The sequence below is a fragment of the Apteryx rowi genome, unplaced genomic scaffold (genome assembly GCF_003343035.1).
Source record: "Apteryx rowi isolate R43461 unplaced genomic scaffold, aptRow1 scaffold_11, whole genome shotgun sequence".
Taxonomy (NCBI): Eukaryota; Metazoa; Chordata; class Aves; order Apterygiformes; family Apterygidae; genus Apteryx; species Apteryx rowi.
Genome location: NW_020447308.1, coordinates 5,356,219 through 5,369,974, shown reverse-complemented (window position 1 = coordinate 5,369,974; position 13,756 = coordinate 5,356,219). Strand labels below are relative to the sequence as shown.

The 13,756-nt window shown below is 45.1% G+C and overlaps 1 protein-coding gene across 1 annotated transcript in view; it reads right to left on the bottom strand.

Moving 5' to 3' along the window:
- LRRK1 (leucine rich repeat kinase 1) overlaps nt 1-13,756 on the bottom strand; it is a 76,867-nt gene that overhangs the window by 20,794 nt on the left and 42,317 nt on the right. Inside the window, exons 13-21 of the mRNA XM_026074866.1 lie at nt 13,393-13,522; nt 12,748-12,860; nt 11,675-11,889; nt 9,467-9,631; nt 7,619-7,791; nt 5,559-5,679; nt 5,139-5,298; nt 4,456-4,732; nt 1,211-1,382 (exon numbers count right to left, since the gene is read on the bottom strand). Of these exons, the coding sequence (XP_025930651.1) occupies nt 1,211-1,382; nt 4,456-4,732; nt 5,139-5,298; nt 5,559-5,679; nt 7,619-7,791; nt 9,467-9,631; nt 11,675-11,889; nt 12,748-12,860; nt 13,393-13,522 (1,526 nt within the window). The remainder of the gene's footprint in view (nt 1-1,210; nt 1,383-4,455; nt 4,733-5,138; nt 5,299-5,558; nt 5,680-7,618; nt 7,792-9,466; nt 9,632-11,674; nt 11,890-12,747; nt 12,861-13,392; nt 13,523-13,756) is intronic.

Below are 13,756 nucleotides of genomic sequence, written 5' to 3'. Positions count from 1 at the left end.
TCATAAAAGACTTTTGTGATGGCATGAAAATACATACAGTAACAGTTGTTTTTGCAGCAGTGAAAAAGTTTCCATCCAACTCAAAAAGGAACAACTTCATGCCAGTGAACAGATTCATTTCTATAATCCTGGGGACATTTGTTACACTAATTTTTAATCTGCAAAATTCCTATACACCTAAAGAAGAGTTAAATCCTTTAGTGACTGATTAGTCTGCCTTCAACATAGACAGCTAACTTTTCCACCTGTTTCAGTAGGAGGAAGATGGCTTTTCTCCAAGACATTTCAAACCAGCACTTAGAGCAGAATGCATTTTTGTTTTTAAACCAAAGACATAATCTGCAGAATTCCACTATAATCATTGCTCTAATGCTTATTTGTCTGCAGACTTGGTCTGATGCCTACAGTCCTTTCCATTCACTTCAGCGAGTACTGGATGAGGTCCCCAGCAAACATGCTCTAGGGTTACGTAGTGCCCATGAAGACCTAAGCAAGAGACTGCCAAGACAGCCCTTTAACACAGGTAAAAACAAGTATCATGCTTTCAATGCTCTGTACATCAATGACAGAACACAGTTTAAATGCATAACTGTTAAGGAGATACCACAGTAGAACCAGAAATATTTTGCAGGTATTTATCACTGTTTCCAGCAGGGCTATGTTTTCAGATACAAACTGCTGCAAAAAATTGTCCATAGCAACAACAAAATCCACTTAGCTTTCACAAGCTTACAAATACTATTTTAATGATATGCATAGCATCTGCACTAATAGGGTGCCTGCTTGCACTCGTTATCCCATTAAAGCAACAGTCTTGTAATTTTCTTCTAATTTAAACCCACAAAGATCCAGATAGCAGCCCTTGGCCCAGGGGAACACTGTCATGGACAAGAGCTGCAGGCAGAGCTCCAATTACAAGTAATTGGAAGATGCTGGATGTGCCGAGACGTTCCAGGGAATTGCGTTATAAGGAGGCTGCAGAGAATGCAGGCTTTCTTCTCCAGTGTCAATTTGTCTTTCTAAATGACACTTACTGTGAAAACAAAATCAGATTTCGATTGTGGAGACTCATCTCTCCCTGTTTACAGAAGTAATGCTACTTCTGTCTGTGACTGAAGCCAGCTGGACGTGAAGAGACACCCATTTACACTTTTAGCAAACAGTAACTTTAGCTGTCTTCATTGGCTTGCAGAGAGATACAGTAGCATACCTGGAGGTCCATCTCTGCCAGGCTAATTAACATTCGGGCTATGAATCTTTGCCAAAAGCCAACTGGGACGAAACTCATCTTGAAGACCCTTTGGACCGTGTTTGTGGTCTGGTGGCAGAACCCGTGGATATCTAATGCTGGCTTGGTAGGCAGCAGATGAGGGAGGAGGTAGCTGAAACAAATCAAATTCAACGGTTCAAATTTTAGCTATAGATTGTAACAGCAAGTACCTTGATACCGGATAATAAGGCGATTCAGTCTCCAAAGAGATTTTTAATGGCACAGCATATAAAAAAGCTTTTAGACTGAAGGCACTGGAGCAATACATAGAGAAGTTCATTTATACCATGGAAGCAAGCAGAGGCAAAACAGGCATTAAGTAATACATCCACGACTATTGGACAGGGCTAAAATTGATGTAATGGACAGGACATTTGTGTAATCACAAATTAAATGCATTAAAATATAGGAGTCATTAGAACAGCTGTGATGTTAGGACTCATTCAGACTTGTATCTGTACAGACTGTGCTCTGCCTATAAGCAGAGAATTACAGCTGTGCTCCTAAGTGGAACAGAAGATAAATGCAAAAACCACATACAGCAGCTTAGCTCCACTAAGCCCGGAAGATGAGGAGAGGAGGTGTTGTGGGAGGTAGGAAGGAGACAGCTACAGGCTGCTGGGACTGTACCGCTCTGGCCCTCGTCCCAGACTCGGCGTGAACGAGACCTCTTACGGGTCAATGCAACAGCGTTCCCCACTGTATCCCGCTGCAGCTGAAGGATTCCCAGCCACATCCCTCACAATCCCCTCCGGCAAGAGCTTGCTTTGCCAGATCGAGATATCACTTGTCTTGGAGGGGTCTCCTCCTGCAATCGGGTATTCGATCCAGCAATGGATCTTTGCCCAAGTGTGGAAGGATACCCAGTGCTATTTGAGTCTGACTGATCAGAAGCAACAGAGCAACACTGGTGCAGAGGTCCATAGTTTCCAAATCATTTTCAGATCTCTCAGTAAGCACTGAATATTCATTTGTCCTGATCCTGAGCATTTGGGAAACTAAAACTTGCTGGAAGACTAGACCTGTTTTGAAAACAATGAGCTTATGGCTTTCAACACCTGCCAATACATCCCAGAACAGTGGTATTCTTCCGTACCAAATGCATTCCAAGATGCTTATATGATTGAAAGTCAATCCAAATGGTATTTGGTTGTAAGCAGAAACGCTGCGGCTTTATCAGTGTTGAGCCTGAGAAAATTTGCCAGCATCTGGGACTCATCTCTGACGGGCATAATGACAGCAATGAGGCAAATGGCCAAGGAACTTGACCAAAATAACAGTGAGGTGATAGCAGTGGCAGGAACTAGATGCCCAACTAGAACTAATGTTGGGTCCAAATCCAATGTTTTAAGCCTTGTATCACATTCTCTCTCCAGCAGCTGCAATACTCTGTAAAACCTGAAAAATCAGCTCAGTAAAAACAGCCATCACCAGACAACAGCTCTCTCCATATGTCACAGTCCGTAAAGTCTGATGACATTTTACATGATGGAATTATGCATTCCATAAAACATCTTTGGAATGTAAAGCTGATAAAAATTTCTCTTCACTTACAAATTACAATAAGAATGATCATACTTTCAACCCTATTTTAACATGTAGGACAAAGCTGAATTACATGCACCATAGGTAGAAATGCAGAGAGCATCAAGCTACAAGTACCTGCTCCATAAAAGTAGTGGATTCATCGTGTGATTGCCAATAAATTTTCCTCAGCACATCTAAGAAAGGGTCTGAGAACATAAGAAGTAAGAAGGCCAGTGAGGCCTTCTGGACCACAAGCATATAATGGTTTACAATACAGATGGAGATTCGGTGCTCTTGAACAGCAGCCAATGCAAATTTTGAAAATATGTGAAACATGCCCCCATCCACCCTTTCAGGACAGAAACTGGCAGCTGTTTTCTCTACCGATTGCACAGAAACCCTATCTGGCAATCTAGACAATAATTGCAGAAGCACAATAACAAATAACTGCTCTGTGTCTGGATTGTACATTAAATTAATCTAACCTGCCAGAGCTACAGTCCATCAGTGGGAAGAATAATCTGTTAATGTGGCTTGGATGGCTCTAAAAAAGATTGGGCAGGGCATGAAAAAAACGTTTCCTTGTTCCTGAGGCACTGACAATGTAATTGCCTTGAAGAAAAATGGCAGATAGTGACAAGGAGTCCAAAAGGCATTTTGGCCTAAGCAGAAACATTGCTGCTTTATCTGTGTTAAGCCTGAGAAAATTTGTTGGCATCCGGGACTGGATAAGTGACAGGCATAATGACAGCACGGAGAATGCTGCACTTGTGCTGGCATTCAGCGTTCCCGAGAGGCTCCGAGCAATGCAGCCGTGTCCTGGAAGGGTGAGGAAGTGAAATGCAAAAGCTAAATCAAAAGCGCACTACGACTATGGTTTCACCATCAACTCAACAACAGGCGGTCGCCAAGCAGATGGAAAGAGAAAAAAAGCAGGGAACTCTGCCCAGAGGAAAAGCGAATGGGGTCTGGGGGAGGCGGATTCATTAACATTTAAGAGAGTGAGGTTTCCCTAGACAATTTCTGGGAAAACTACAGATCAGTACCTTTGGGAGAGGCTTACAAGTAAGAAAATCACATTGCTACTTAAGCTACACTTCCTTGGTCTCACTAGAAATAAAATACTATTGCTTTCAGGGTGACATAATTATTGATTACACAGTTTTCCGCCATACTCTGGAGCAAGGATCTTTTATTGGAAGCAGATGACTCCAGCCCATCTATGTTTCGAGCCCGGCAGCCGCGCGGCTCACATCCTCTCCCAGCTGCAGCTGCACCAGCGGAGCAATTACAGCTTCCACCTGCTCATCACCACATCCCTGCCGGTGTCACTGCCCCTCCACGCTGGCTGCCGAGCCAGTCACCCCAGCGGCTTTTACACGCCCAGCCAAAACGTGCTGAGAGGGCTCCTTTAGAAAGTTTTCAAACTAGCCCTGCTTGTTTGGAGCACGGGATGCTCACRCCAGCCTTTCCACGCCAAAGGAACTGCAGTCCAAATGGATGAGCATCTTCTGTTACACTATTTAACACACAAATATTTTCTCATAGCAAGACCCTTGTTAAGACAGCTGCTTCCAGTGACAAAGCTTGTTAATAGCCATTGATTAAATGGCTGTTTTTCTCCAGTCTGGCTAAACCATCTCTAACTGGCAGCCTACCTGTTATTAGCTACTGGCAGCGCAATCTCAAACTTGGCCAAGAACTGGAAGTACTGCTCTTCGGTTTGTTGAGTGAAGCCCGTCCCAACCAGCAGCATCCTGAGATCCTCTGCTCTGATAACACCATTCTTTGCCACTGACTTGGAGCTCTTGATGTTGAAAATCCTCTGCAGACACTCGGAGAGCCAGACTGGGTCAAGGAAGTAGAGGTTTCTCAGGCCATGGCTTGTGTCTGGGAAGTGCAGCAGTGTACCYGTTTCTATGAGAAAATTAATTGCTGCAAAAAGTAAAAATAGATAAAAAAGAATGACAGATCAGCAACGGCCCAGCACTAGGAAACCACAGTGGGGTTAGGAAAGATTAGAAGGCAATCTCGACAGCTTTATCTAGATCAGGTACAGTCAGGATGTAGCCAAGCCAAGCCAAGGAAATAACATTTAACTGAGGCGTGCTACTATCTGGCACTCTGTTTTTAAAACCCACAGCCATAAGCACATCTCGCCGCTTTTCTGTCCTTATTTCTGACCCCATGCCACCTCCTCCGGCCCTCCTCYGGCCACCCTTTGGGGAAGGGCTCTCCCTGGCCCCTGCAGAACAAGACCTCTGTAACAGCCTCTATAAAAATTTTCCCAATTAGTTGCACATATTAATTTCCAAGAAATTACTGGTCTGCTCTGACCTACCAGTTTGCAAGTCTTCGTAGTCTTTAATATCATTTCCTGGGGTTTGCTCAATCATCAGCTCTATTTGTCTGTCCGTTAAATACTGCACATCATCATTCTGACTTCTCCTATGCTGCTCTGTAAGGACGGCTTCTTGAAGACTAAGGTAACTTCTGGGTATCTGCAAGCCACGTTAGAAAAACAGCAGGGTCCGTTTCAAACAGCAATCACTCTGCCGGTGACTATGTGGCTAAGGCATCTCCCTCTTTACAGGCAYCCCACAGCGTTGACTTTTTCCAAAGCCAGACAGCTATTTTATAGACTTTACATGCTTCCAGCGGCAGCAGCAGTAACTCCCGAAGTTTACTTCCCAAGCCAAAACCAAGCCAAAAACACCCCCCGCCTTTGGTAAGGATCACCACTAGAAAGCACAGTTCTCACCAATCTCCCTGCGAGTTTCTGCGAGCAAATTGAGCTGCCAACATCCTTCATGTTGCACGTGACGTGAAAAATCAGCTGGCGGAGCCCATCGAGGCCTTCCAGAGTCTTACAAGAGAGCTCGCTGCAAAAGACATGCAAGGGTGGGGGTTATCAAACCTTATCGGCACATTGGCTTCCTTTCCAGGCTCACGTTTTCGTATCGGTGATTTTAAATTTCCTGTGCCAGACRAATGGGAGGAAAGCTCTCAGTGAGCATTTTTAGCTTGGGAGAAAGAAACGGAGAAGCCTGGAGAAGATATACTGGCCAAACTCTGCTCTGCCTGCTTGATTCACTGTGCACTGTGGGGACCTTTGGGGGCTTCCCTGGCAGAGGGTCCAAAGCCATCAGCCCGTGTCCCTTCCTTGCTGTACACAGGCACCACCCTGGAAGGGGTTGCGGGAAGGAGGAGGACACTGTGCTCCAGCCCTCGCTGGAGACGAGTCCAGTTCTCCCAGGCTCAGATCAAAGAGATGCGATGATGACTAACAGACACCTTTTCCCACCCTCGCTCCAGCCCTCGCTCAGCTGGATCCTGTGATGTGGGAATTGATGCTTAGATCCTAAAAGCTGGCCTTCATCATCTCTCTAACAGCTAAAAACCTGCTCTCTCCAACTCCTACTATTTCTGGCCTTTTTGTTGGCTGCATAAGAACAGTTCTCTTCTGCTTTCCCCAACAAAGGGTCTTTCTCACCGATCCCACACATGTTCCTGCGGCAGAGGGAGAACCGTGTTTTAAAGAAATAGCCTTTATGTTAAAGTTCAGCCTCAGTGGTGGGGGCAAGTGTGCGCTCGCTCACTGGGATGCCGGAGGACGACCGGATGCTCAGAGCACTGCTCAGAAAAGCCCCATCCTGATGCACAACGGGGAGTGAAGGAGACTGTCTGCCGCGAGCATGGGAAGGAGGAGGCAGGAAACTAGGCACAATGGAGAGGTGGAAATGTGCAGGACATGGGGCAGGGTGAAAGAAAGTCCCCTGGAGAAAGAACGAGGGGGATCATGGTGAGATGCTCTACAGTGATGGGAAAAGAGGTATGAGGAGCATGAACCATAAAGCTTTCTTTCTCTCTCACTGTGAGCCTGCCTGCCTCGCACTGGCCCCAGGCACCTCTCCTGATGGGAAGGAGATGGCTGCAATGCCCGACGCAACACTTGCGTTTGCAGAACAGAGCGTGGGAGGCCTCCCGATGACTTTGCCAGGCAGCAGATGCACAGTGTGACGGGCCACTGCAGAGCCCTGCTTCCTTTCCCAGCCAACCACCTGTGCCTTGCCCCAGGCGTGGGTAATGCTGAACRGTTTCGAGCTGTTTGGTGCCAGCCGCCTCACCCACACTCCCTCTGCGCTGCACGCTCCCTTGGCTGCCAGACCTGCTTTTTTTCCCAGCCGGAAGAGCCTCCTCTCCCCAAAGGCATCCTCCGCAAGTTGAGGGGAGGGAGCGGCGGTCCACTCCGCAGCCTCACTGATACCAATTTCCAGGCTGCCCAACCTATCCGTTATCATGTGCAGAGAACTTGAAGGACCCGGCTGGGGCTGCGAGGGGCTCCCGGGGTTTTCCCCCGCTCTTGCCCCGCTAACACTGCCACGTTCTCTGCCTCAGGCATTGAGACATACTCACGCAGCCTCTCCGCACCAAACCCTGCTGCACCCGCCCTACAACAGCCATGCTCTTTTTTTTAAAGCTTTGCAGCATTAATTATCCAATCTATATGTTCTCTCCCTCAAAGTTAATTAATAAACTGTATCACCGTTTAACAAGAAAGCTGAGCACAGCAGGAGCATTGAAGCAGGCAGGCCAAGGTCATGACTTCAGAGCTTCCAGCTCGCAGACCCAGGCTGACCTCTGAGCTATGCTAAGCTTCCCTCTAATTATACTACGTTATTTCTCAACCAAAAATAGATGAAATGCAATGCTGAAGAGTCTTTAAATCAGCTCTGTTGCCAAGGAAATTGAGCATTATAAAACTATGCCCATTAAGGTGATATAAAATAGAATGAGCTTCATAAGGACACAAGTACTTACTGTAGGTGCTTGAATGTGATGTCTGGGAAGCCAGTTGCTCTGGATCCAGAGGGAGATCGACAGAGAGCCAAGACATACGCTCTCAGGGTTGCTATCCTCTCAACACGGAATTTAGTTTCAATTAAATCAAGGTGTGTTCCTACCACCAACACTGCTGAATTTGGAGCTTTGGCCTGCAAGAGAAAACACTGACTATGACCTAATCCAGACTACGTCACGGTAAATTCAATGAGGACATGTGAAAAGTACTATATTTAAGACAGGGAAGTTACATACRTGAATATAAAATGGAAGCAACCTGGCTTGGTAGCTTGACAACAGCAAAAAATGATTGGGGTATTACAGAAGTTCTCCTACTGAATATGGCTCAATAGACTGCCGCTACTGCAGACGAGGAAACCGTCAGTTTGGGCTTTTTATGTAAGGGCTCACCATAAAGGGAGTTACCGTGGGGCATTAAGTTTCCATGAATCAGCTAAATGATGGGAACCATGTTCACCCAGAGCAAGGCAAAAAGAACTGTAGCTTGATTTGTAGATAGAAGATCTAACTTTGATATCCTGAAAAACAGTCTAACATACAATGGTGGTGATGCTCTGGAATGGATACTGAGGGAAGCTGCACAATCTTTTTCACTGGAGGTATATGGAGAGGTGAGATAAACTGCCAGAAATGTCTAAACCTACTTAATCCTGAATCAGTGCAAAGGAATGGATTAGATGATCTTGTGGTTTCTTCCAATCCCTCCATGATTCTATTACAGGATTGGAAAGTATCCAGATTGCAGGGAACATGCTGCCAAATACAATGGGATTGCACAGGCTTAAGTGGAGATCAGCTTGAGGATCCAAATGACTTTGAACACAGAAGAAAATTCAGATGCAGAAATGTATTTGTTTATTTGCAACCAATCCAGTTCTCTGTTACGACACTCACTGCAATCTGAATGACGTCAGACTTAACTCATGCAAACCCAGGAGCGACGGCTGTACCCAGTTGGACCAAAGGGCCCAGCCAGCCCAAGATTCTGTGTGAGGCCTAACAAAGAGTATATGCACAGGGTAAGCATGCAGTGATTTTCCCTGGAATAATCTCCCAGTATTGTTCTCTGTGCCTTTTCTTACACTACTATATGCTTCTTGAAATGTATCAGACACAGGTGCACCATACATTTATGAAATGTCACTGTGATGTTTTCTGCCTTGTTACCCAGTCTGGGCTTTTGATTGCTGCTGAATATTCAGCTAAATTTTTTGTAATGCCAAGATATCTTTTCTCAGAGGCACTGGTTTAGAGCCCATGGCTGCACATGTAATGTTAAGATCAATTTCAAATAATGAACATCGTTATAAAAAATTACGAACATTGTATTATAAAAGAACAAGCAGTGCCAAAGAACTCACTGCTGTTCTGACTCTTGACTGAGAGYTGGCCAGGAGACACAATCTGGTTATCGGAATATAAAGTGTTAAAAACATAACCTCTAGACTAATGTGCGTCTAACCCACACAAGAAAGAAAATGCTTCAAAACCCCCTCAGAGCACAGTGTGGTCTAACACTAATTCCAAAATAAGTATGTTCAGCCTTCCTTAGCAAGGGTTTATAAATCAGCTTTTGTTTCATTCTCTGGTGTGTGTGAGGGAGAATAAAGCAAATGATAAATTTAAACCATTAAATATAGCAACACGCCTACAGGAGAATGAAAAATTAATTCCAAAAGCTATGCAAAATTCATAGGTTGTGGAGTTTTGAAAAGCAGGCCAAAAAGATTCTATAATATCCCATAATGACGTATGGGTTTACTACTTAATAAATAGATATTCTGGAGCCCACCAGTGACTTCTTACCTCAATGTTCAGCAACCAGAACTGTAAGTTTGCAACAGCTTCTTCCCCCAGTGCCAAGTTCCATACAACTATGTACAATGCTTTGTCTGTGAAGAAACACTGATTGACTGTAGCCATGCTTGCTGGGCCTCCGATATCCCAGACGTTGAACTCCACTGAATCAACCTACTTAGACAAAGAGAAGTGTTCAAATCAAACGGTTGCTGTAAATCACGGGGAGATAATAGCCGAAGCATAAACCTACGCCTGCATAATGTATGACACAAGAAGGGTTTCAATGTCCTAATTGTGCCTCCAGGAAAGAAAAATCAACAAGCAATTGTTAAGCACGGCTACCACTTCCCCACAGGAAATCAAGACTAATTACTTGCTGCTAAAATGATAGAGGTGCCCTTGATGCTGGTAAATCTCCAGTTGATGCTGTGGATTCTGCAGAACAAACAGAAGTCTCATTCTGAGCCCTGTGTTTCACTACGTCTTGAATAGGAGCTGTTTCATCCTTGTCTGTGGCACGCTCGGCAGGACCGCTGCAGCTAGTTATCTGCCGTTGCGACGGGGAGCAGGAAACCCCCTGCTGAAATCACTTCCCCTGAGTTCAACCCCAGCTGAGCCAAACACACAAAAGGTGCTCAGGAGGCACCTTCTCATGCCTTTCACAAACACTGCCTGGTTGTTGTTTGGAGGCCACTGACATATACGTGTCACACCAGAGATGGGCCAGAGTTATGCCTTGCTGTGATTCAGATTCACCGATATTCAGGGGAGCGCGTGAATGCAGGTCTCTACAGCTTAGCTCAGGTCCTCTCCCAAGTATCTCAGCGCCCGCTTCTCAGTGCAGCCTCGCAACAGCACTAGGAGGAAGCACTGCTCTCCATTTAAATGGTATTCAGGTTCCCAATTTTGCAGTAGGAAGCACCTATGTGCCTTGGAGGCTCTGTCCCTAAATCACTTGGCCCTGGGGGGACAAGAGGTCTGTAACTGTGCAGGAAGCCAAACCCAGCTCCAGGCACCTTCCCCAGAGCATCATGTAATACCAAGCAGGCTCTGTTTACCAGTCCAGGACCAAGTACTGCCTGACCCCATAGGACAAGTTGCCCTATGAGATTTCATCAAGGAGTTAAATATCTCACTTGGGCTCTGATCTCCTAGCACAATCCCAGTCTGAAGCCTCACAGGAACAGCTGGAAGAATTTCCATTTTGTTTGAACCAAGCCCTAACCAGCACCAGGGCAGCCTTGCTCATCCAAGACCTTCAGTGTGGGTTCTTGTACAGAGAGACAGACTCCAAGGTAGGGACAAAGCCCATTCAGCATCTTGGAAAAGAGCTGTACCTCTTGATCCCACTCCAGGTTTACGATGCTGTCTAGATTTTTATTTTATTCAACTGCTCTTCAACACAAAATGCACAATTCCCTTCTCCCATGCAAGTCTTTAAAGAGTCAGGCTCTGCTTGCTCTTTTTCTTTCTCTCTCTGGCCTGGCACGCTTCACTGGAGAATAGCTGAACTCAGCAGGCTCCTCCACCCCTTCCAGAACAGCCTGGTGGCCATGGCTTTCATCCGGGAAGGGAGAGCCATGGGTTTGCACACCCTCAGCTCTGACAAAAGCCCCGGAACTAGCTCTGCATGCCCCAATCCTTGTGTTATTACGCAGGCAGTGGACAGGGCCACCTACATGCTTGAATTAGTTCAATGCGGCCCAGATGAGTTCAGTATGGGCTGATGCACTCCCTGGATGAGCTGCCTGGGATTTGGGTGTTTAAAGTATGCCTTAGATATCCCTGAATCATAACGGAGGTCAGGCATCTAAGTCCTACCCACCTTCCTGGTCTAGGACAGTTCTGACATGAAGGATGTCTAGGTTTAGGTACTGATGTCCCATTTTCCAGTCCCAGATGAAGGGACAACCCATTGGGTGGTGCTTTAGAGAAGCGGATTTGAAACACTCTCTCAGACTCAGTGTCCAAAAACCACCCGAGCTGGGACTTAGCCAGAATTTAAGCAATCTCCATATGGCTCTCACTCTTTAGGATACAAAGTCAAGGTTGAATGCTGAGGAAAACAGACCTGTCCTCTATAATCAACTGGAAAATCAAAGGAATTGTGGCAGGTCTAAATGTCCATCACTTGCAAGGTCTGGTCAGCCCAAAAGGGATACTGCAGGGCTCAAATAATTCCACCGAGGCTAAGTATCTTAGGCTGTTTTTCACCTTTGCCTTGTGTCCCACTGGCTTGGGGAGCTCCCATTTTGTCGTACGGATGGTGGCATCACTGTGCATCATCTGAGGGACTTTTCCAGTCTGCAGGATCTCAATCAGTGTCGACTTTCCCTGTCGTGGGGGACCGATGACAATCATCTTCATCAGTTTACACTTCTCTGCTTTGCGCAGCTGTGCTCGTAAGTATGCCAGCACTGTTTTAGGGCCTATGGGGAGGGGAAGTGAACAGGTTTTATCTGTGGTTCGCAGTTACAAAYGTACAGCAGAACTGCACAAAACCTACTGCAGCAAACACATCAGCTGAATTAATATTTTCCCTGCAGCTTCATTGTGGGCTGAGACAATCCAGAGAATAAACAAAGAAACCTCCAGTGGACAGACCTGAGACGGAGACCCCAGAAAAAGGTCAGTGCTCTGAGAGTCTACAATGAAGCACTGTAAGGAGAAACAAATGCTGTGGCTCGTACTCTTCAGAAGCTCAAAGGAAACATAAAAAACTAATTTAGTATTGGAAAATACTCAGTTTTTCCTTCTACTTTCATGTTTCTAGTTAAAATCAGATTTAGGCTTCAACAGTTTGCTGGAGAAGGAATAATTTCTAATAACTTTATTCCCGCAGGATTTTCTTATTAAAACACACAAAAAAGAAAACTGTATTGTAATAGATCCAAAAACCTAACAGCTTTCAATAAAGTTACTGCAGTGTGACTTGACTGCTGCTCCTAAGCACTTCAGTCTTTAGAAGGACTGTCTAAACACCCTAAACTACACACATTCAGAAAGCAAACTACGGAATTTATCCAGCATGCATACTGCAAATAAAATATTGCATTTATAGGTCATTATTTTAACATGGGATCTATCTTAAACTGATCCTATCGTCAGAGCTTAGCACTGACTATTGAACTTGCAAATATGTGAAGGAAGTTTTCCTATGCAATTCCAGTTAGCCGCAACAAGGGCTTGGGCACATACTGTCTGTTCATGTTCAAGACCATTAGAAGGAAGCAATTTTGATTATATGTTCAGTCAATGTAATAAAGAACACACAGGATCAGCCTTACCCTCTTTTCTGATCTCTGCAGGAACGTTACTGATATTTAGTTCCTCGATATCCAGCTGCCAGAGATTAGCCAGCTGTCCAAGCTCTGGAGGAAGCTCTCGGATACCAGGGTTACTGTACAAAAACAAATAAATCTACCAACAACCAGGCTTTGTGTGTAAGTAGCTGCTCTCATGGACTCTCAGATTACAATATTCTCTCCTTGCAGAAATCTTCCATTAATATTTTAATAAGACTACTCATCACTTCAATAGCAATTTCCATCCTTATAGTGATGTATAACTTTAATTTATCTTCTGGGGCAGACAAGTGTAGTCATCTTTACTGGATAGTTGAGGAAATATAGGCAAAAATGATGAGTTATTGACTCACAAGCCATGGAAGCAGACAGCAAAGAGTCAGAATTAACTTGAGGCACACTAGATTCTCAGGCTGGTGCTCAAAGCATTAGATCATCTTCCCTAATATAAAAGGCCAGCCTCCTCCTTATCTAAAGTAAATGATGAGCACAGCTCTACATGGGCTGACTCTTTCCAGCTTTCTGACTTCAAAGGCACTGTTCATCTGGGGTGGGGCTCCACGGAAGACTGGTCACTAAAACAACATGGAAATAAAACTGCATCGCTTTTCCAGGGCACGGACTTACTTTCCTAAATAAAGTTCTGTTAAACCTTTCAGAAGGCAAATGGACTGCGGGACAGAGTCCAGCTGATTGTCGTTCAGATAAAGCACTTCCAGAGAATCACTCAGAAATGCTGGGAATTCCAAAAAAGGACCTGAAACAAGACAAGAAACAAGTTGCACCTTTAAAATGTAACAGGCAGCAAGGCTATGGACCAAGAGTCTTCACCTCAACTTTGTGGGAAACACATGAGGTCATGTCCCTTGGCAGGAACCACCAAGAAGCAACAACAGAAAAGCACACGGCCTTCAATGGTGACCAAAATCAATGCTCACATCACAATTTTTATAATCACAGTGATGTGTATGTTTGAACATGATGATCTCCA